The 24,708-nt window shown below is 26.8% G+C and overlaps 1 protein-coding gene across 4 annotated transcripts in view; it reads left to right on the forward strand.

Moving 5' to 3' along the window:
• Positions 1 to 24,708, forward strand: part of LOC111681546 (sex determination protein fruitless) — a 415,139-nt gene that overhangs the window by 104,078 nt on the left and 286,353 nt on the right. For all 4 annotated transcript variants that reach the window (XM_046948225.1, XM_046948229.1, XM_046948231.1 and 1 more), the window contains exon 2: positions 19,151 to 19,380. In XM_046948225.1, the coding sequence (XP_046804181.1) occupies positions 19,187 to 19,380 (194 nt within the window). In that variant the 5' untranslated portion in view covers positions 19,151 to 19,186. The remainder of the gene's footprint in view (positions 1 to 19,150; positions 19,381 to 24,708) is intronic.

Genomic DNA, 24,708 nt, shown 5'->3' on the forward strand with positions numbered 1-24,708 from the left:
GAAAGGGTGGACTAATATATATTAATAAACTTTCACAACTTGTCCATAGACTATTATTAGGAGTTGTTGAGATATATGAAATGGTAGTCAAGTCTGAAATGTAACATATTATTAGGTATTTTAACGACCTCAATTAGAGGAGAAATTTTGCTCACAACTGTAAAAACACAACACACAAGTCCATAACCAACTATTCACATACAGTTCACACATGTCCGATACACAAACAATAACTGCAACAACAACAGCTGCAACTACTATAATAAAAACACTACAACAACTACAATCAAACAATATAGAATAAAATAACCAAAATTACACACAATAGCTATTTCGTATTATTTTAGAAAATCACTAAATTTCAACAACAGACACGCACGCCTTTGCCACTATTTTAAAGTCCCCCACGTGCTTGTATGTATTTGATGTTTAAATCTCAATGATTGGATGTAAAATGGTTATTTAAATAAAATATACTTTCAATTCTATCACATAAACATCCTTTCACCATCATCTCCCTCTGCCAGGCATATTTACGTGTCAATGCAATTTTCTCGATGAAATTCATATAAAATCACGGGAAAAAACTTTAATACTTCGAATAGCCTTAAATATTTTGTTGTTGGTTTATTGAAAATTAACTGTGGTGGAGAATTGAGGCGATACATACTACATAAGTGTTATTGAAACAGAAATGAAGCATAAATGACAAATACCAATTACAACAACGTTATTTTCAAAAATTCACAATATAATTTAATCATTATTAACCAATGAAATGGGGATTAAATGAAGAATTTATTGGTTTTGGGGGATACAATATTAAATGGATATTTTTTCGGTGGGGAGGGGAAATAGACCCAGAAAAATTAAAATATAAACATTTTAATTAGTTTAATAGGTAATATGGTAAATCCATATTTGTTTACTATAAATGAGATGATGTATTTTTACCCAACAGTTCAAAAAGGAGTGGATGCATCTAAAATTAAGTGATTAGACAGTTACACGCCTGGCTTAAATACGAAACTGTAGGCAGCTGTTACTTTAGCATGCGTAAAAACTTAAACGAAAATGTTTTCTGCCATATATTTACTTGTATTTGCTTGTGTTTACAAGAGATTCGCAAGTTAAAATTGTCGAGGTCGAACTGAGGAGTGCCTTATTCTAATAGAAGTTTATCCTAAGGGAATGAATATTTCACAGCGGTTGAAAACACTCCAATAATTGTAAGGTTGGCAAATATTATCACGTTAAATAAAAATTCCCCTTTTCTGCTGAACCTCTCACATTAGAGAAAGAAAATGTAAGAAAATCTGTAGTAACGTCAACGAATAAAAAAAAGTATTCTTTTTAATCCCAAAAAATTCAATTTTCATGTCAATCGATTGAGCTGTAGGAGTTGCAGAAGTGCACGCACAACTGACATTATTACTATTAAATATATGTGTGTCTATGTGTAAATATCTACGTATGTATGTATGTCGATTGAAAAAGCTGGTAAATTTGTTTGGCAATTGCAATAAAATGTAGCCATTGTTGTTGTTTATTTTTTGGGTTAACTACTACATGATGTCGTTGTTATTATTGAAAGCGAGAAAATGAGTGAGAAAATTTAATGAAAACCTCTAGTAAATCACATTTAAATCACCACCAGACTGCTTTGCAGTCAACCACTAGCCGTGTCACCAAATTGATGATGCATTTACCACTCACCACACACACACACATACACACTTTTCCACAGTCCAACGTCATATTGTCCTTCAATATGTTTCAGCCATTTTCCAAATACACCACACTAACCATTTTAACGTGGATTTTTTTACAAAATGAAATCAATGTTGTTTGTTTTTCATTTTTAAAAAATAAATTTATTTTTTTATTTTATTATTACAATTAAAAACATTCATATAAATAAACATAATTGAACAAGTACACTTGTTTTATTATTAACAAATAAACACATCAATTGCATTAAAATGCAAGTGTATCAATGCTTATATGACCCACTGTATTTATTGCTTGGTTTCGAAAAACAACCGGACGTATATTTATGTTTGAGTGTTTATAATTGAACACATTTACAGAAACACCTACAAAAAAAAGTAATTTAACTCAATCAATTTATAAAGTAATTGAAAACGAAAACGATTTATTTTTGTTAATAAAAAAATTACGAAAATTAATTTCTATAGCATCAGTTAAAGAAATGAGAAAATTTTCAAATATTTACAATAATTCTGTGATAAATTAAAATACCAACCATTTTTGCAAAGTATTTTGTATATCAATCAACTAATTAATTTTCCGATTCTATTAACTAATTATATTCTTTATCTGTCTGTCCATCTGTCTGTTGAAATCAATTTTTTGAAGACCTTACCCTTCTTGGGGATTCAAATCTTTAATAATTCCGTCATGTATACTTTCAAAAAGTGTCAAATTTAAAGTTAGCAAAATTCGTCTATAGATAACGGAGATATTAGCTTCAATCCGAAGCAACCTTTGAAGGTTTCCTAATTGCTAAGGCCTTTGATCTTTTTCTTTTTTTTAAATGGAATTTTTCAACTTTTTGTAAATCTTCATTTTTTAAAAGGTACTTATTGAGTTTTTAGTAACAGTGGTACAAGAAACATAAAATTAAGCAATTGCACATATTGGTACATTTTCTTTCAAAAAAAAAAAAAAAAAAAAATACTTGTTAAACTTTCTACAAAATTTTTAAAATTTAGCATGTAGATCCCGAAGTAAATAAAAATGTATAGGAAACTTTTTGGTTCTTCTATAAATACTTTTAGAATTTTCTCAAATATTGAACCGAGAAACAATAAATTAAACCTGCTTACTCCATGTCCGTCTGTCTGTCTGTTGAAAGCACGAAAGAGTCCGGACGAAAGAATTAGAAAGAGTTGAAGGTTTACAAAAATAATTTGTATATTTGATATTAAAATTTGGAAATATGTATTGACTTACGTTTTCGTAAAGTCCCTATACAAATTTCCCCCGTTTTTTTTTACACCAATAAATCTTTTTACACCAATAAATGTTTTAAAAGTTCAAATATAATGAACTTAAATACTCATTACTAACATGAGAGTAATGGTATAGTGATGAAATCCGACACAAATAAGTTTAATACGAGCCAAAATCTGTCTACGAAATTTTATGAAGAACGGCCTGTAACACTTATCATATAAGGTCCCCTTCATAATATGAGTTCAATGGTCATTACAGTATTACAAATATGAGTACTGTAGTTAGTAGTTAATTTCTTACAATCTACAATTTGTTTACCAATTTTGTGGGAATCAATCCATTACTGACCCTAAAAATTATCTTTAGCGCTTGAATAAACCTTAAATAGTGGCCGTGGCACCTCACAAAAAATGAGGGTATATTGATTTTGTCATTCCGTTTGTAACACATCGAAATATCGATCATAGACCAACAAAAGTATATATATTCTGATACCTTATTAAATTCTTAGACGATCAAGCCTGTCTGTCTTTTGTAAGCACGATAGAGTCCAAATGAAAAGAGCTAGAAAGTTTAAATTTGATACAAATATTTTTTATAAAAAAGATTTGTTTTGTGTTAAAATGGAGCAATATCGGTCTACGTTTTCGCATAAAATTCGAGTATAGCGATGAAATTGGACATAAATAAGTCTTATATGCATGAAACTCTCTCTCAAATTTCATGAGTATCGGTTATGAGAACCGTTCCCCCCATTAAAGGCCTCCTTCAGAAAACTACTAAAACGCACATAACTAGTTTAAAAACAAGTAAGTTATAGTCGGGCGAGGCCGACCATATAATACCCTACACCTGTATACGAATAAAATGTGATTTAGTTTTTATAATAAAGCATTAAGGTTGAATCGTACCTTGCCTCAGATATACTAAAGCCATTTACTGTTTAATACAACTGTGGATATTTAAGTAAAATTTTGATGGGGGCTTTTTAGAGGGGCTAGGGTCAAATAAAGTTCATCAGAGTCATCAAGACTAGCATAGAACTAGTTTTGCAGCTTTTTGCCGAGATACGAGTATATTAAACATAATTATGAATTTAAAGGACCTATTTGGCAGGTTCAGTAAAATCGACTCAGAAAATGATTCTACGCCGATTGGTATACTTTAAGGTGGGTATAGGACTAATATTATTGTGCGTTACAAACATCAGCACAAACACAATATTATCTCCCCACTAAAGTGGTGTAGGTATAATGAGAGTATAGATATGAAAGTTGATACACGGAAGTATGTTTCTTATAAGTTAAAATCTCTCGTTATGTTCATAGTTAACAAGTTAGATAAAAATACTTTGATTTTTAAAATTAAAATTTTGTTGATCCGAAAGAGATATTTCCATAACTTTCAATAACAAAGAAAATGTAAGATAAATTTTAGTTTATAAAAACTTAAAAATAAACATAAAGTTTATCTCTTAATCTATCTATATAGCAGTTAATCTTAAATTTGTAACAATATTGTGTTCTTTTCTTGTCTTTACTGAAGCAAAATGTAAACCAACAACTTGTATTTATCGTCTTTATCGATTAAAATGTCGTAATTGGTTTTACTTTTACTTTGTTGTTACTAAGATAATTACAAAATTTTGTAATTTGTATCTACACATTAGGAAGGTTCTTATTTTGAAGAAAAAAATACTTTTTTTTCATCTAGATGTAGAGCAATTTACCAAAATTAACTCAAATTAATATCAACCTAATATTAAATTTTTATCCACCTTTACATCACATCAGTTTACTATAGTTGGCAAATGTTACACTGCAGTTTAACAGAAAGAAATTGATTACTTTCCTACTACATCTCTAAATCCACAAGTCCCTTGGTGTTAAGAGTTGTTTATATTTTTCTTAAAATAAAAGAATTTTTACAAAACTACTAAGAATATGTAATCGTAAACTAACAGTCCCACAATTGATACTTTAAATTGCCACATCATTCCCACAATAAACATGATACAACCTTAACTGGAACAAAGACCAAATTCGCAAATTATACATACACATTTACTTACATGCAAAAAGTTTTATTCATATTGCTTTTTTCAATATCAAAATGTAAAATACTTTTACTTCAAAAACTCTACCAAGTTCTTCGTATTTCTGTTTTTTTGTTTATGCAAAATTTGATTAAGAAATTAAGAAAAAAATTTTGTTTATCGAAATTTTCACAGTATACGGAAGTTTTGTAGCACCTTTAGTGTAATCAAGAAACTTAAACATGAAATTGCACGGAAATAATTTTATTTAAATGTCTATTTATTATTTAAAAGAAGGTAATTTAATAGGGTTTTTATTGCAGATTGATGCATAGTTATAGAAAAATGTTGGATCTCTTGAAGCTAATGACAATTCTATATCAAATCTTGAAAATAAATCATTATTTACCTAAATTATAAACCAATTTTGTAAGTCGTAGTAATATTTTTAAAAGAAATATTAGAAGGTCTTAAGACCTTCCAAACTATGATATTGGTACAATAACAAGAAACTAAGAGTATATAAAACTATCGAGAGATATAAACAATTCAAAACTGTAGGGATATGGGGACCTTTTACTGGTGCTTTTAGCTGCTTTTGAAGGTACGTATCGTCACCTTAATTTAGAAAAGAAATATTAGTTAAAAAATATTTTTTTTTAATTTTTATACCATGAGCGTATGAGTAATTTTTTAAAGGCGACCTTATAATTGATACTCATAAAATTGATTTTGTTTTGTATAAAACTTGTTTATTTCATTTCGTCCCTATATCTTGATTTCAACAGACAATAATAATATATATAGTCAATAGCCAATATTTCGATGTGTTACAAACATAATGACAAAATCAATATATTTGTTTGTATGAAAACAAACAAATTCCAACGTTAAAGGAAATATCGTTTACCAACCAAAACGGAAACTTAACATATTAGCAATAGTGGTGGGCAAAAAAGTATATACTCGAATATACAGTAAATAAATTTTACCAAATTTGTTTCTTTTAGTTCAAATTAAGTTTATAAATGCTTTTTTGATTTATTTAAACTACTTATTGTTTTAAACTACTATATAATACTACTAAAAAATAAACGTTTGACAAAAAATGGAAATAATTTTTTGTTCCTTATTAATTGGATCCTACTAATATATAGTATATATATATTGGATCCTACTAATATATAGTATATATATATATATATATATATATATATATATACATATATATATATATATATATATATATATAATTATATATATATATATAATATATATATATATATATATATATATATTATATTATATATATATATATATATATATATATATGTGTACAAACTTATGTAGATATTTATGCCATTCTATGAACTGATGTTTCCTCAGCCACAATAAACTCGCACAAACTAGCTGTGGTAGTATTTACCCAACAAACACTGAGACTTTTATCTCAAAATACCTTCATATAAATAATTTGTTAATTTCCACACTTTCTTGAGATCATGAAGTCTTTATGGGTCCTTCATTATAACTTTAAGAGATTTTTCTCAGATTCTACATTTGAGACTAGGGTAGAGATTGTAGATAAGTATGTTAACAACAATCATATAATAGAGTTGTACGAAGGGTATTAAAGGGTCGGGAACACCGGTCCATAAGTTAGTTATTACTATGTTAAGATTTCTGTACTTGAAACTATATTGCATAAACATTGAAATATAAACTGTATCTTATATAAAAAAGAGCCAATGAAGTAATAAATGTAACAAATTCTACTATTGTTAACATTTCTGATCACTTCTCAATTCGCTAACTGCAATGTGTGCTGGGAAAAGGCGTATAAAGAAAACAATGCAAAGCAACGCACAAGTGTGAATATTGAATATATTTACTTGCATATTTTTCTGCGCTTTAGTGTGTCTATGTGTAAATATGAAGGTACTTTATATACATACATATTTTTTCGGTTTGCTCTGAATAACTTGGCGAAATGTAAATAATCTTGTTGAATGCAAGGGTATAAGGCTCGGTGGGTATGTTCATTAAGGGTCCCCAAAATAAGAGTTACTTGTGTTTTCACCGAAAATTAAGTTTTGTTCGGACGTAAACATTTGGCGAGATTGATCAAAGAATAAAAAAATCCTTTTTGAAGATTTTTATTAATTTTTCCATATTTCTGGCAAAAAAACATATACAAATATATCATATGAAAGGTCTTTGAGAAACAATTTCAATGACTTAAGACAATTTCATATACGTCTCAAAAAAGTTGAAATTTTTCTGAAAAAATTGAAGTTTTTAATTTCTTTTCATAGAATTATTTAATGTAGTTAATTGAAATTATTACATTATAAACCTCATGCTATTTCGCCGAACTTTTTTTCAGTTTCGATTAATTGAATTGAGAATTATTGTGTATTAATTATAACGAATTTAATTAAATTCATTAATGTTAAAATGCAAAAATTCTGAAAATTTTATGAAAAATTTTAAATTTTTGATTACTTTTACTGTAATACAAAAACTGTTATTACAAAAACCTCAAAAAGTACCGTTTTATCCTCTGATCCAGCTCACTATATAGACCCCAGAACAAACATTTTGAGAAACAATATCTTAGAATCAAGTAAATTTTAATTTTAGTCGGGAACATCGGCTCGTTATTTTTCCTACATAGAATCGGGAAAACCCTAATGTATGTATGGATATGTATATATTTCAGATTGTTTATATGCATTTTTTTATTTAGTGACTAGGAAATGTATGTTAATGAAAGTGTACATGCTAAAGAATTAGTTAGTTGTCATAAAGAGGCGTATCTGTTAACACAACATGTTGTTCCTGAAAAACAACAGCAACAACAACATCATGTTTGGTAAATAGAAAAAAAGGAAGTGCAAGGAAATCATTGATAAATATACAGTCCAAACCGAATACTGTATAGTAGTTGAACGCTTTAAAAAAAACCGACATTTGGAAATTGAGTGCTAAAAAATACATAGCAGCAGTTGTTGTTTAAGAAATATCACCGCAGGGACAAAACAAGTTGTTCGTATTAGTTACACATTCGTTGGATTTTTTGTTGTTGCTAGCTGTTGGAATTTTGTTTGTTAACCTGTGGCTTTGTTAAGCTTCGTATAATACACGTTTTAAAAATAAACAACTATACAACTTTACAATCTAGTATTTTACTTTAATATAACTGTTGTCATGGGTTTGATTAAGTGCGAGTTGTAAATTGATATACATATGTACATATGTAAGTTGCATTTTAATTTTATGAAATAACATTGGATCTTAAGCTTATCTACATGTTAATATAGAATTTATTCGTGAAAGTCTTCATAATTGAGGTATTATTATAACCTTATCTCCTGTAGTGATGTGTTTGTGTTGATCTATGTAATACTTAGAAGTAGTGGTGCTGTTGTACAACAAATTGGTTAGTAATTAGGCTTTGTGTCATCAATTGTTTGTACGTAAAACTTTTTAACTCCCTATTTGTAAGTATTTTTAAGGTAGCGAGGTTTGTACTTATCGAGAAAATTCTTGTTCACTTAAGCGTTTATGCTGCGCTTACAATACAGAAAATACTATGGAATGAAAAAAAGACAAGGAAGTCAACCGGTTTAAAGTAATTTTTGGGTATTTAACCCTTTCACGCACAAAACTTAAGCGCTGGATTTCTTATGAATATAACTTCACCACACAATCAATGTTGACGTATATATAGTTTGCTTATTACTTGCACTAATGAAACAACTTATTATTAATACATTTTAAGTATTCCAAAATAAACATAAATGACCATATTTGTAAGTACTTATTTAAAAGTTTTGAAGGTTAAGATGTCGAAAGGCTTTATGCGAACATCTGCCATGATGGCCTTATTTCACTGTGATCTTTTTCAATCACTGTGGTCTTTTTCATTAACACGCTCTTTGTGTTTCATACATGTAGGTGGCAATTATTCAACTACTTAAGTTATCTGAACTCTTACCATATTATCTCTATTAAGGAATGACAGGTATAAAGAGACACGTCCAATACTACCCCAAAAGGGAAAAGACAATCACATGTCAACATGTAACGCGTGAAGTGCTCATTTTCCTAGAATATTCTAATAATCTAAAGACTCAATCAAGAGCATTGTCTTACCTCTTAAAGTCGTGCAACCGTACTACTGTAGTGGCCCAGTTTATTCGCAAAAATTGATAAGACTTATGTCGGTTAGTTACGCTATATAAAAAAGTCGAATAAATAAAAATTAAGGTATTAGCAGCCTCATTTAGCTCCGCCAAATATTCCTCCATCCGTCATTAGTCAAAAAACACTCAGAATCCATCTCATCCATGAGTATCTGATATCTCTTTATCAATCAGATCCAATATTTTTTATACACAGCCTTACTTTGTGATTTGTACAAAATTATTATTACATCAAATTATTAATCAAGCCCGAATTTGGGTTAAAACCACAGCCACTAAAGAAATCTCACCCAACTGATAAGACATAACAGAGTACTGGTTAGCGCCGTGTTAAAATTATGAGTTTAATTACCAACGAATTACTTTTACAACTTAAAATTTTGCTTGTTGAACAGATATCTTCGAAATATACTTTAAATTAAATTTTATTCAAGAAATGTTAAAAAATTAAAAGAAAATAATTTTTCATGAAATCAAAAAAGAAAACTAGAACAAATCTTTACACTTTTAATTTTTTTGTATTCCTTTATTTCTACAAATTCTGCAAGTAAGCTTTAAAATATAAAAAAAAATTACTAAAGTGTAAAAGTATGCAATCCATGTTAAAGGAAATCAAAGCATTCGAATATTATTGCAAAAAAACTCATGAATTACTCTTGATTTTTTTCCAAATTTTCTCTTAGTTATCCCTACACTTACACGTTACTTTTTTGTTCCTTTTACGTCTACAGTTTTTTTTTTTTTTTTGCTATATGGTCGACAAAAATAACATTGGCTTACCCAAGCAAAAATAACAAAAAAAAGAAGATAAAAAGATTTTAAAAAGAAAATTAAAACTAAAATTATTTTAAAGCCATCATGTCATGACCAGTACAAACAATGTTGCTAAAAGTTATCGGTTAACTTTCACACAAGGGGATAATTTACAGTCAATGTTGGGTAGTTGTGAGATATATAAAATTAAATAAAAAGGAATATTAAAGAAAGTGAGTTTCAGCGAAATTATTGAAGGATAGGTTAAGATACGAAATAATATAAAATTATAGATTATTTTATTTATTTTCATTACCTACATCAAACCACCAATATACATCTTAAATTCGCCACCAAAAAACGTAACCGCCAAAACACATCAACATTCATACAAATTTTTGAAAATGTAAAAACTATTTATATGAAACATGAAGTGTAGTTAAGGAGAAAGGTTTACACAATAATTCTCTAAATTTTCTTTTGTCTAGAAAATTTAACGCACGCATTCTACAGTCTTAAAACTTTGAACGAAATATTTCAAATATATCTACAAGTTAAGTTTATTATTTAAACAAAAATGCAGCAAGGGCAGGGTCATAGATTTATTGGCCAAAAATTGATTTTATAGCTTTTTTTCTCCTCTTTGCACATCTTGTATTTTTAATAATATTATTTTACATTATACTGGTATGCTGCTACGACCAACTGCTTCAAATAAGTAGAATAAATCTTCTTTTGTATTATGTACATATATTTGTAAAACGAAAAGTGTTTTCATTGCAAAGATTTCTTGTTTAACTATTACTTAATAGTTTACATGCTTAAAAGGAGCGTAAAACAAGTAAGAAATTATAGTCGGGCGAGACCGACCATTTGATTTAATTATCATAGTAAAGCATTAAAGTTGAATTGTACCTTGCCTCAGATATATTTAAACAGTCGACATTTAATTGAAATTTTGAGGGGGGCTTTTATAGGGGCTAGAGTCAATACAAGGCCATATAATTATAAAGCTCATGAGGGTCATCAAGGCCAAGTATATAACTTGGTTTTGCAGCGTTTTGTCGAGATACGAGTATATTAACATAATTATGAACTTAAAATCCCTATTCGGCGGATACGGTTGTATGGAGGCTAGGTGAAATAATGGGCCGAATTTAACCATTTTCAATAGGCTTCGTCTCTGGGACAATAGAAGATAATATACCAATTTTTTTCAAATTTGCGACCTGTAATTTGATTACATAGACGAATAGACGGATGGACAGACGGACGGACGGACGGACAGTTAGACGGACATAGCTAAATCAACTCAGAAAATAATTCTGAGGCGATTGATTTACTTTAAGGTGGGTAAAAGACCAATATTATTGTGCGTTACCAACACCAGCACAAACCCAACACTCCTAATGATATTTTGTAAATTGTATTAAATCTTCTGAAAATAAGTATACATTGCCACCTCATTATAGCTTATTGATTGCTACCAATTTTTATCCTATTCAACGAAAGATATGAACTCAATTACATAACGAATAAAAATGTTACACTAATAAAATAACCTGTTTAAATATTTTCTATGAAAAGAGAAATGAAAAGTAATAGACAAAACGTTATGTTAAATTGTTGTTATCGCTTGAGCGGAAAAAATTTTTTCTTATTTAATTTTCAATATTTTTCCTCAAATATTTTGTATCCAGTTGAAGCACTATTGCTGGTAGTAGCAACAGTATACAAGAAAAGTAAATGCAAATTCTACACGGAAAATAATAAATGGTAAAAAGCAAATAATCAGCATTTTATTTGCTTTTTACCTTAATTCCATACGAATAATACGAAATTTTCGTAAATATTACGAAAATATTTTCTTACATTTTTTCCTAAAGTTAAGATTTACGAAAAAAATTGTAAGGAAATATTTTCGTAATATTTACGAAAATGTCGTATTATTCGTACCGAATTAAGGTTTTTACCTTAATGTTAAATTTGTCAACTTACTCTCTGGTGTTGGGTATTATATAATCGGCCATGCAAGACTTTAACGCTTATTTTATGAAAAAAAATATTTCCTAAGGCATTTATCTCGAATTTTATTACTATATTTGCTTCTTAAAGCCAGTTATGACTATCAAAGACATTTTCTGAAGGGGACAATATATGGAGAATAAGGTCAATTATAAATCGATACTTATAAAATATGTTCATGTCGAATTTTACTACTATATAGACGAAATCGTGGACCGTTATTTCCTATTTTCTTGCAAGATGCAAGATTTCAGATCGGTAGCTAATGACATTCGGACAGACGGAAGGACAAAGCCATATCGTCTTAAAAGCATATAAGGACCTAGGATATATATATACTTTTATAGGTCTTAGACCACTATGTCGATGTGTAACAAAGGGAATGACAAAAATAATATATGCAACAATTTGTTGATAAAAGTAAGAATCATTTCATTCAATAAAAGATTTTTTTTCATATATATAAGACATGGATTATTATCAGTGTAAGATAAAATACAAATTTATATCTTTCTTATACGCTTCTATTAATACTAGATCTTCTCAATGTGAGTTAGCTTTTACATTTTCTGCTTTCCCATTATTGCTTCTTTAAATATCAGCTGTCGTTTGAGGTTTAACGCTTCAAGTTCTCTATAAATCTAATTTGTAAATCTCAACGTAATAATAGTTTAACACGATTTCAAGTTAAAACACTTGAGAAACTAAGTTAAAAAAAATAAAGCTAAAAGAAAATGAAAAAAAAAAATGTTAACGTTAAAAACGGATAAAAAATAATTCATTAATTTATGGTTTTGTGTCAAAGTTTTGTACGTTTTTCTTTGCAGTTGTCCTTGCTTTTCTTGTAAGCTGACCGCGTAGATTTCTTACGGGTTTGCAATTTTGTTGCATATGTAGTTAGTTACTAGCAACTCGAAGAAGGATTATTTTTTTTGCTGAAGTTTTTGAAAATAAACTTTAATTTATTATGATGGAAAATTTTAAAGAATTTGTTACAAAATGCATATAATAAAAAATATATAGTAGTTCAATTTAGTTTAAAGCACGCACTGATGAAAAGGTAGTTAGATAGACCTAACGGTTTTTAATAGAACTTTTGAAGAAAGTGGAATATTGAGTTATAAGAAATCTACAATAAAAACTAGATGAAATGTTACTTTTAAGTAACTAAACCTTTTGGGTAAACTTGTAATTTCGGAAATGGAAAAAAGTGAAATTAAGGTAAATACTTACATATAATCTACAACAAATTTATATAAAAAGTATCAAAGCCTTTTAACTGTTATTAATAATGACACCTTTTTTAAAAAGTACATCAAATACAGAGATAATTTATTAAGGGTTAAAGCAAAGATAACTATTATTTAAGTAAAAGGAAAATACTAGCACAATTAAAAGTGTTATTTTAGGCGCAAAAACAACAACTCAAAGGAAAAGACAAGACAAAAAAATCCAAGAAAAAAACACAAAACTAACTAAACTTACAAACAGAGCAAAACTTAAAAAGAAAAACAAACTTAGAAATCTGCCTACAACAATTAAATATTGCTGCAACAGCTTCAGACAGCAACGAAAACGTGAGACATAGAAGAGACGAAAAATTTGGGAAGGGGAGCGGCAAAAAGTTCAAAACAGTTGTATAATTATTACGGTCCACATAAATTTAATGATTTCGAGATTGTAATTAATTTTGATGCAATTTAAAGGTCCTTTTTACTATTCATCTTTATCTTTTGCGTCTTCTGTTTTCACATCTTCTGAGAGTAAGTTTTTGTGTTTCTTTCTCTGTCTGTGTGTTTTAGTGTCGCTTAGTATTCAAAGGATTTCATACAGTTATAATTCTTTAAGTTTAGCTCTAGGTTTCTTTTTTTACCATTGTTTATGTAATGTTTTTTTGTTGCAGCATTAAGAAAAAAAAGAAAGGATTTTTTTTCGTTGGCGACACTATTTTTTCAAGGGCCAACTGATTAAAATTGTTGTTTTTACTTACGCTGAGATTTTTCCTTATTTCTGAAACTTTTTCGTTGTACATGGAATAACGAAAATGTCCTTGAAGGCATACTTTGAGTAAAAAGAGCATATACATATTTAAATTAATGTAGTAATTATTTCGCAGACAGAAAGATTTTATCGATTTAGAAATAATTTATTGAGTTTCAAACAGATCTACTATTGCTTCGGAAACTACAAATATTCTAGTTAAACGTTTTTCTCAATTTCAATATATTCTCTTTTGATTCATACATTTAAAAAGAATGTTATCCATAAAAGGTTTCAAATATTGTCATTATATTTGTAAGAATTTATATAATATAAGTAATATATAAATATTTAGATATTTTCATAACTTGCAACACTTTAAAGTATATCATTCATCACCAATGACATCAACGTGTGGAAAAATTACTTTGTGTAAGTTAATTTTAGCATTTTAACTCCTTACAAGGTAATGAAAGTTTTTGCTGGGTATATATATTTTCAAAAAATGTCTTGCTAAATTGGAATATTTTTAAATTTAATTGAACTGCTATGATTACAAATCTCTTAGCGCCTGTAAATCATAGAATTTTTATTTTTCTATTTTCTAAAATCATCAACACAAACAGACTAGTTGTCTGTCTAGTTTAATTCAAGCAAACACCATCATTATCATCATCAACACCATCTTTAACAGTGCTATTATGGTTTGCAACATTAATATCATCCACGTCATCGTTATTATCATCATCATCACCGTCAATGTCATTGATATCGTAAATATTGGAATTTTGTAAAATTATTGTTATAAAATGCATTATTCTGTTGTGTTGTTTTTGTCGGTTTTGTTCATGGAATTTTCCTTCTGGCCAAACAATTGATGAGATTGTAGGTTTGTATATCAAAATAGTGTGCAATAAATATTAAATCTGTGACCGCAGAAATGAACAAAAAAAATAACAGGAATATTTTGAAATAATACAAAACAATATTGTTTATAACCATACTAACGACACACAGACAGACACTTTCATTCTAAATTGTTTTAGGGTTTTTGTTACATGTTTTGATTGTGGGTATGGAATTTTTATAGGGGAAGTTATCCCTTAAGTAAAATGTCATATGTTTAATAACATAACATATAAATATAATAAATCAAACAAAAATACTCTTAAGCTAAATTATTTTAAACTTTGTCTTTCTTTTTATTGGAAATTTTTCTTATATATGATTAAGTTAATCATTCCCAAAACTACATGTATAATAATAAAATCTGTTTAGAGTGTGAATTATTATGTTTTTTTTTTAGATCACTGTTTTTATCGAATAAAACCTAAACATTTTAGTTGTTTTTTTTTCATATTATTTTATTTCAATTCATCAATAACATTTACAATACAATTTTAATTTAGATTTTTATTAAAACATACAATCACAACGTTTTCCCTCACGGCTAAATTGAATATTTTTATTCCAATTATATAACAAATACATTTTATATGTATAAATACCTATATGCATATAAAAATATACACACTCATACATACATATGTATTACATAAATAAATATATGCATAGAAAACTATTTATTTTAAAGGGGTTTTTTATTTAAAATTTTGTCTAATTTGAGGAAAAAATATTTGTAATTTTTTTTTATAAATCTATTAAATAAATATTTTCATACATATATTTCCATATTGTAATCATAATTATAGTTTAGCTTTTTTCTTCTACCAAATTACAAAAATATTTGTATAAAGTCTGTGGCGTATGATTGTTGCAAAATTACACTAAAATTAAAGATTGCTTATACGTACTGGTGTTATTTATTAATAATTATTTATTTTTTTTAAAGAAAATTCTTAAGAACTATCATACATTTTCGGAGAGTGAAAGCGAATAAAATTTTCTTGAAAATAATTGCATCTTATTGAGTATGTTGTGCATCCACTTAGATTTGAAATGCTCACATTCCAAAGTTATAAAACTCAGTTTTTTTAGAACATAATTACTTAAAGTTTATTAATATCCTAAGAGTTAAAATAATATGGCTCCTTAGATATTTGAATCTAATTGCTTCTGAATCTGGTCGTCACTTTCTTGCATGCAAGCTTTAAATATTGTCTAATAGTCACTTAGAAATAGTTATTTACTTTCCTATAAGAATTCACTAATTTAAACCAGATTTTAAAAATATTTCTATAAACAATAAAAAACGCATTTCATAATTTTCTAAAACATTTACGAAAGTCCTAGGAAATTATTTATTAAAATCTGCCTTCAGCAAATAATTACATCTAGATCATCTCCCCCTCCATCCTTTTTGGTTAAATCTGTTGCAAAAATTTTGTAATATTTATTTCTATTTGCTTTTTGAAAATTTGATTAAACCATATCAAATCAAACTAACACTCAGTAATATCATTTGTGTTTAATATTAAAATTGCAAATAAGTTTTCATTTAACTGAACACACATGTATGCATACATTTTCTAATATGAATGGAAAAACTTCAGCAATTGTATAAGTTGCATAAGGTAAAAATTCCACTTGTGACTGACCATTTGCCAGCCTCATTTAAACATCAAATATAACAGTGTCTCGAAACTATTCTCTATAGTTTTTTCATTCATTTTACTTTTATTACTTTTCATACATTTTTGTAGGTAAAATGATTAAAATCAAAAGGTAATAAATTTTTCACTTTTTATTTTTTGTCAAAAAAAACATTTGAAAAAGTTTGAGGGTGGAGGAAGAGAAACAAAGAGACCAGTAGTTAGTGTTTGTCTACATTTGTCTGAAAACTTCTGTATTTTGGACATGTAGATGTCCAGAATACACAAAATATATAGTTTTTTGTTTAATACTAAATATGCAAATTAGTTTTTTCTATATTTTATGTTTGTGGTAAAGAATATTACGTTTTTGTTTGTTTTTTTTAACCATTTTGTTTGTAGTACCCTATATTGTATGTGTTGTGTTTGGCGTGAATACAAAATTTTAAAATTATTAAAAAGATCTAACATAGTAATTTAGATATTTGTTAAATAGCTTTTAACACTTTTCGAATTTACTTAAGTTTGAATTTTCAAAAATTCTTATTCTCTGGAGAAAATTGCTTACGATTTATATTAAAATTTAAATAGAACAACATTTGACAAAGTTGAGCCTATTTGGACTTCGAAAAATTTTTGAAAAATTCAGTTACTGAATTAATTTCAACATATTTACAGAAAAATTGTTCCCAAATTGGGCTTTGGTGGCCCCTAGTAGTTCGAGTAACATCTTAGGGAGTCCGCGAAAAAATAAAAACTAATATTTATTCTGATTTTACTTTTACATATTAAGTAACGTGTTTCGTAATTTATACTAAAACTAAATGTTTGTATTTCAGACTTATAATGATTTGCTACAGACTTAAAGAAGGTATACTTGTATTCCATCGACACTTGCTTACTTCATAAAAATCCAATTTCGGATTAATATTTTACCTTACTCTGCAAAACCATCAATGTGGTTCAATTTTCATAAAATATTTTCCCGAAAACTTTGGAAATACATTAGTTTGCACAATCAACTCATCTACAATCGCAAACGAGAGTCTTGAAGTACCAGTATATAATATTTGATAAAGAAACTTTTTTGGTATGATTGATTAAGAAATAAACGAAAAAAAGTTCTCATGTTAAAATTTTATCAAAGGAGTCAATCTATTATCAAATGATACCATTAAAAAGGCTCTGAAATAGTAAATATTCTCAAGTATAGTAATATTTGAAATTTTAAATGATTTAGAACAATTAGATCTCAAAATATGTATGGAGTCCGTGAAGTTAACTAAATTTCTTAAGGGTTCCGCGATCAAATCACAAATATTCAGTAGTATCTGGAGAGGGCAAAAAAAGTTTATTTTGCCAGTTCGAGAAGATTAATTAAAAAGTTTTTATACTTTCTTAAAATAAGAAAAATTTTAATAAAAAATATATTTCATGTTAAACACAAAATTTTCGTATATATCACGAAAAATTTGTTAAAATTTTTTTTGTTTGTTTTTTTTTCAATTATCAGAATATGATGTTTTGGTTCGAAAATCAAAGTTAGGGGGTTCCCAATAGACTTGACAATGTACTGCAGACCATACCACACTGTCCGAGTGTATAAAATTGTCTCTTGACTAGTTTATGGACTGCTTTTTTCACTAGTTCATTAACAAGTCTCTTATTGAAGATTTATTTACAGACAGGTCTACTAAATATTCTAAATATTATTTTATTTATTAGTACAAGGACTAGAATATCTTTGGGTTAGAATTCAGTTTTACAAGCCAAGAGTTTGTATGCAGCTAAAGCTTCTAATATAAGTGTTATATTTAATCGAAAATTGGTTCAGCTCTTTAAACGCGATTGACAAATAGCTTCTTGAAATCTTTTTTTACTATCAAAGACCATTTTTTTTACAAATTTGTCTTTTAACCCTAGTTTAATATGATCGGGAAAACTTATAGAAATATTTTCTTATAAATGAAAATTCATGCTCTCAATTATGGTATTCCATGTAGTCGTACTAAACTTGATAATTTTTTGTATAAACTTTATTTGTTTTTAAATGAAATTTAGTATGAATAGCATTTGTATCATAAATTTATCGCATGTCTATAAATGAATATGAAAAATATAGGTGTAAAATGGAAAAAAAAGAAAATTATAAATATAGTTGTACATGTACCGACTTCTACGTGAATTCGCTAGGTATATTTGCATTTTTACATTGTGCCATTTTATTAATCAATTAAAAATATGAACAACAAAAGCGTTTGTGAAAAATTTTTTGAATTTGTGTTTAGAAAAAATGTTTTTTTTTTTTCTTTCAAATTTTAATATAGTCGGTATATAGTGGCAGCGAAAAATATTTAAAAATAAAAATTGTATATTAAACCACCAATATTTATGTGTTAAAAGTATTTAATATGAAATATTGTTATATCAAGTTATATTTAAAGTGAAAAATAATCATACCGTTGAACTAGTTTATACTAGAAGTCTTAAACCTCTTAGGAACCTAGCTGGTGTCTACATCAAAGTCTTTTGATTTTTGTTGAAATTAAAATACATACAATTTTTTTTTTTTTAAATTTTACAAATTATTTATATCCAAATATTTTTTTTAATTTCAGCTAAAACTATCAACATTATTGAGCTAAGAAAACATCATGATGACTACTTCACATAATTTCTTTAGTAATCCGTATGCAATATTTCATGGTCCTCCCACGAAAATGGGACCACCCGAATCACCACTCAACAATTATGCCCTCGATTTACATACCACACCAAAACCACGAAATTTAGAAAGAGAAGAAAGACCACCGCCATACACACCGCCGCCACCACCCACGCCGCCTAGGTAAGGTTTACATGACCACAAACAAAACAAAAAACAAATCATAAAAAAAAACTACAAGCAACATACCATTTTAAGAAAATTGTACCAAAAGTTGTTGGCCCCTTTTTCCCCCCAAAATGAAAAAATCTTTAAATACATCTTCAATCAACAAAAGTAACTACAATCAACATGGTTCGCTATTTACAACAAAAAGTAAAAAGTAATAATAAAAATTTTAGTAAATTTTTTGCCAAATTTAGAAAAAATCGAAGACTTTAGATTTAAATAAAAATTAAAAAAATAATGGCTAAGTTTAAAAATTAAAAATTTTATTTATAATCAGTTAAAACCATTGAATATTACCTGTTTTTTAAAATTCCTTTAATTAACAATTTTTTTCAATAATAAATCATAAAAAAATTATGTTGCTTATGTATGTTTATCTTTTTTTTACATTAAAAAATTAAAAAAAAAATATGCATAATTTTATTAAAATCTACATTCAAATAAATATTTATCCGTAATAATTTTGATTTATTTAGAAAGAAATAATAAAATATTAAAATGTTTGATAAAAAAATGTAAAATAATTGCATATATTATAAAATAAATCAAAATTGTTTGATTTAATACTTTTACACATAATTTTGATTGGTTTGAATAGATTATTTTTATATAGTATGTTTGTATGTAAATTACATAAAATATTCTGGTGTATGGTAAATTAATTTAATTTATACAATAAATATGAAGTAAACAATAGAAAATTATTGAGCCTAAAGGCAGATGGATAAGAAATACAAAACTATGTTGACTAAAATAAAGTTTATCGTAAAGGTTTATGGCCTTATTCATAAGAATTTATCAAAGGTTTATTAGACAAATTTTCATACAAAATTTGTTATATAAACATTTTATAAATTGTTATGAATAAGGCATTTAGTTATTAAGTATTTTGTAATGAAAAATTAAAAAAGTAGAACTAAAATATTTATATTTTAGTATAGAAAAGTGTGTCTTTATATTTTCTAGATCCGAAAAAATTTTCATTTAAATGGTTTTTTTTTGCAAATTTTTACCTTCAAGAAATTTGCGGAATCTTAACCTCAATTTCATATTTAATGTCATATTTCGAGACACAAAATGCGATGGAAACCTCTGTGTAAAACAATGTTTTGATAACATAATAAATATGGGAAACAACTTTATAAAGAGATTTAAACCAAATAAAATCCGTTAAATTGGGATTACAAGTTTTCATATATACCTAATAAAAATCCAGTAAATATTACTGTCTTTATGCTTTTCTTGAAAGAACAAATAGCGTATGGTTTTTGCGTTCATTTGTGCTCTACACTATACAAAAAATAATGTACTTGTACTTAACATATCGATAACTTTAGAAAGCTTTCGCGAATCGATAGCGCAATGTCTTAAATTTTAGATGCAACTTAAATTTAAAAAAGCAGTAGAAACACAGGTGTTGTAGTTTCGTCATATATTGTATTTCTATAATCTACAACATTATTTTAGCATTATTTTAGGAATAACTACAACTTATAAAAATATTAGTACTACGCACATATTGTAGTAAAACAATCAGTTTATTATTTAAAAAAAATAATTTCACAAGCGTAGTATCGATGTATGTTGTATTTCTAAAAATTTACAACACACTATGAAGAAATAGTTCTTTTGCACTTAAGACTTATTAAGCTTTGATAAGTTAAAAGTAATTAAATGTTCGAAGATTTTTGAAAAGACACTTTGTTACTTAATCTGTCCCCTTTCGACTTCAAATGTTATAAGGTTACCTTGCACAGAGGGAATAAAGTTGTTTTAAAAATTATACTTGCCTGGTACTAATTTGACACCAATGTGATTAAAAAATTTTTTAAACATCCGTTTACAAAGTGTGAATGAATGTTGTCCAATCAACAACAAAAATGTAAATAATACACGATATTAACAACGAAAGTGACAAATCTATGTTGTCAGACAGATCGATTCATTGACCAAATGACAATGATTCGTTGTCGAAATCACAACGATGAATTACCGAAATGACACAAATGGTAATCGAAATAACAACAAGGCGTTGTTGTAATGACAATGATGCATTGTCAAAATTTTAACTGCTTGTTATTTAAATAAAAGTTAACAAACATGGTAAACTTACCATTAATAATAAATTGTATTGTATAAGTTACTGCATTTTTCTACCGATTTGTTCCTCTGTGTATTTTCCTCTGTATTTTCGTTTGTCTTTGAAAAAGAGAAATACTTAGAAAAACGGTCTTATATGATTATGGTAATCAATTAAGGTAGTATTTCTTAACAATTATCTTATTCAGTTAAAAATATAAAAAAAGAAATATTTTTATAACAAAAAAATTACGACCTTATGTGTAATTTAAAACGAGCTGCTAACTTTTGTGAGTGTAAAGAAAAGCTAGCAGCTAGTGAGTCAGCATTTAGTTTTTTATTATACATAAAGACGTAAGAGATTAGTGTTAAGTATTTATTAAGAAGTTTGGACATCAGAAAAAATGGACTTTTATCCCAACTAAATCCGAAATGTAGATTTAACATTTTACACGTACTAGAAATCAAAATTAAAATTTACTCAAATACAGGCTTTAAGTTTGACATATAAGCAACAATTTTTTAATAATTAAACAAAAAGTCCTTATAAATTATAAAAAAATATAAATAACTAAATGAACAAAATTAATAAAATAAAAACTAAATCACATTGTAAGATAAAACGCCAAATTAATAATTAAAAAACAATAACACTAACACCTACAATAGTATACCAGTTTTTTAAACTATATAAAAAATAATAATTTTATTTCAATCAATATCACAATAAATCTTTTTAACAACAATTTGTATACGTAAAATTTTATTAATAACAAACAGTGAATTGTAGTGCTAATAAATTTATATATTTTTCAAAATATTACAAAATCATATTTATTAGATTTCCTAAATACAGAAAATATTTAATCAAAATATATAGCTTTTATTTATTTAATCAAAACAATTAAATTACTCATTAGTATAACGAATTTAGAGTAAGAAAACAAACAAACAAACAAAAAACAGCTATTGCAGAGCTTTTTTTAATTATACAATAATCTAGTTAAAGTTTAATATATCTTAATATTTAAGTCATTAAAATATTTAAGAAAGTATAGCAGTTTATAAGCAGATACTTTGGCTAATTATGGGTACAATGTAGTTTTTAAATAAAATAAAACTTTTTCTATATTAAATATAAATAAAAAAGTAAACATTTCATTAGAAAAATCTCCATATCAAAGAATAAAAATATATTAAGAATTAACTATTAATTCAACAATGACTTGATTTTAGGGAATAAGGTAGGACATTTTATTTAAACTTCATAGTTTAGTGTAAGATAATTAAAAAAAAATTAACAAAGAAAAAACAATATTTTTTATTAAATATAGTTATATATACCAATCAAAAGTTAACATTATACGTATATTTAATAATATACTAATTACAAGTTAAACGAAGAATTGTTCAGAGGGGATTTTGAACGTTGGTATGATTTTTTTATTAAATCAATATTAAATCTATCAATTTTATGTCCAATGTGTTTTTGTTCTTAACTCTGTACACTTAAAATGCCGAGTTTCGAACGTCGGTTCGAAGAGAGCCCTCCAATCGACCTGTTCTTTTATATAGGACGTTAACTTAATTAAAAGTATTATTTGACCAATTTAATCAATTATAACCTCAAACGAGGTAAATAAAACGAAAGAACGCAATTAAAACATTGATGAGTCAGACGCAATTCTCTCGAAAGCTTGGCAACAAACACAAGCATGATCGTTTTTAAGAAATAATAACCATGACATAATAGCTATACTTACGCTTCATATACTTAAAATAATCCTTTACGAAAAAAGTACGTAACTACAAGATTTACGTAATATTTATGAAAATTTCGTACATTATACGAAATTATATTTATTAAAACCCTTATGATATATGCTTGTTAAATTTTACGATAATTTTAGAGAAAATATAAAAATTTTTCTAAAATAATTTTCTATTAAAATTCTAAAATAATTCGACACAATTCATTATAAATTAAATCTTGTTAAGATTGTTCTATAATTGAGCTAAACGATCTTTTCGGAAGCTGTTCTGGAGAAAACCCTATTTGTAAACTTTGTGAAGTTAGTTTGAAAGATGCATTTGTATTACTTAAGATTCAAACTTGACCCACTATTGAACCTATTCTGTGATCCTTGTAATGGAAAAATCTTCTAAAGTAATTTTGCAGAAAATTATTAAATGTTTAGATATTAATTTTTATGGAAGTAAGGATTTCTAATCAGTGTTACTGAAAGATGTTATAACCGTTATTTGTTATTTGGATCTAACTTCTACGAAAGCCTCGCGATGACAGAAAGTTTGTGTTAAAATTTAGTTGTAGCGGAAAATTTAATATTTTTTTAAAAATTATTATTTTTCTTAAAAGCTCTACTTTCAAAAGAACTCGCCATTTCTCATAAAATCCAAGATGTTACAAAAATGCTAGACTTTTTCAAACACTGAAATTTTCGTCCTTAAAAAATACCTTTCAGATAAATGTTAAATTTTTCAAAGAAAAAATATTAAATTTTTAGCGAAAGCAAGACTTTTCTTATTAAAAGCGAAATGTTATAAGACTTAGGCTACAGCTTTACATTTCATCACACAATTTTCTGAAAAAGCTCAACTTTTCAATGAACGCTAAAATTTTCAGCAAAAGATTACACTATTTGCAACTTTCAGCATTTACAAAAACTTTTTATATAAAAATTTGAATTTTTTACTCAACTTATAAAAAAATCTAGAATTTTTTTACGAAAGCAAGACTTTTTTATAAAAAACGCTACGTTTTACCCTAAAGTCGACTTTCAAGTTATAGGACATTTGCCTATAACTTTACTTTTCACAAAATTTCTACTTGTTTAACGTTCTTTTGCTGGAAGGTGTTCACTATATACCAAAACGAAATTTTTCTAAAAAAACGCAAACTTTCACCAAAATTTCACTTTTTACAAAAGCTTTAGCTTTTACGAAAAATGCTTAACTTTTTAACAAAATCTAGAATTTATAACAAAAGCAACTTAACATTCGATTTATATTTTCGAGCTAAAGGACTCTTGTCTATAACTTTACTTTTCATTCAAATTTCTACTTTCTACAAAAAACTGGGAATTATTCACTGTATTCTCCCACAAATATCTTTAATTTTGTCAAATATTCTTATAAACATAAATCATTTGGTTATTTTATTTTTATTATTTATAAAAGACTCAA

This window comes from Lucilia cuprina, chromosome 4, assembly GCF_022045245.1.
Source record: "Lucilia cuprina isolate Lc7/37 chromosome 4, ASM2204524v1, whole genome shotgun sequence".
Lineage (NCBI taxonomy): Eukaryota > Metazoa > Arthropoda > Insecta > Diptera > Calliphoridae > Lucilia > Lucilia cuprina.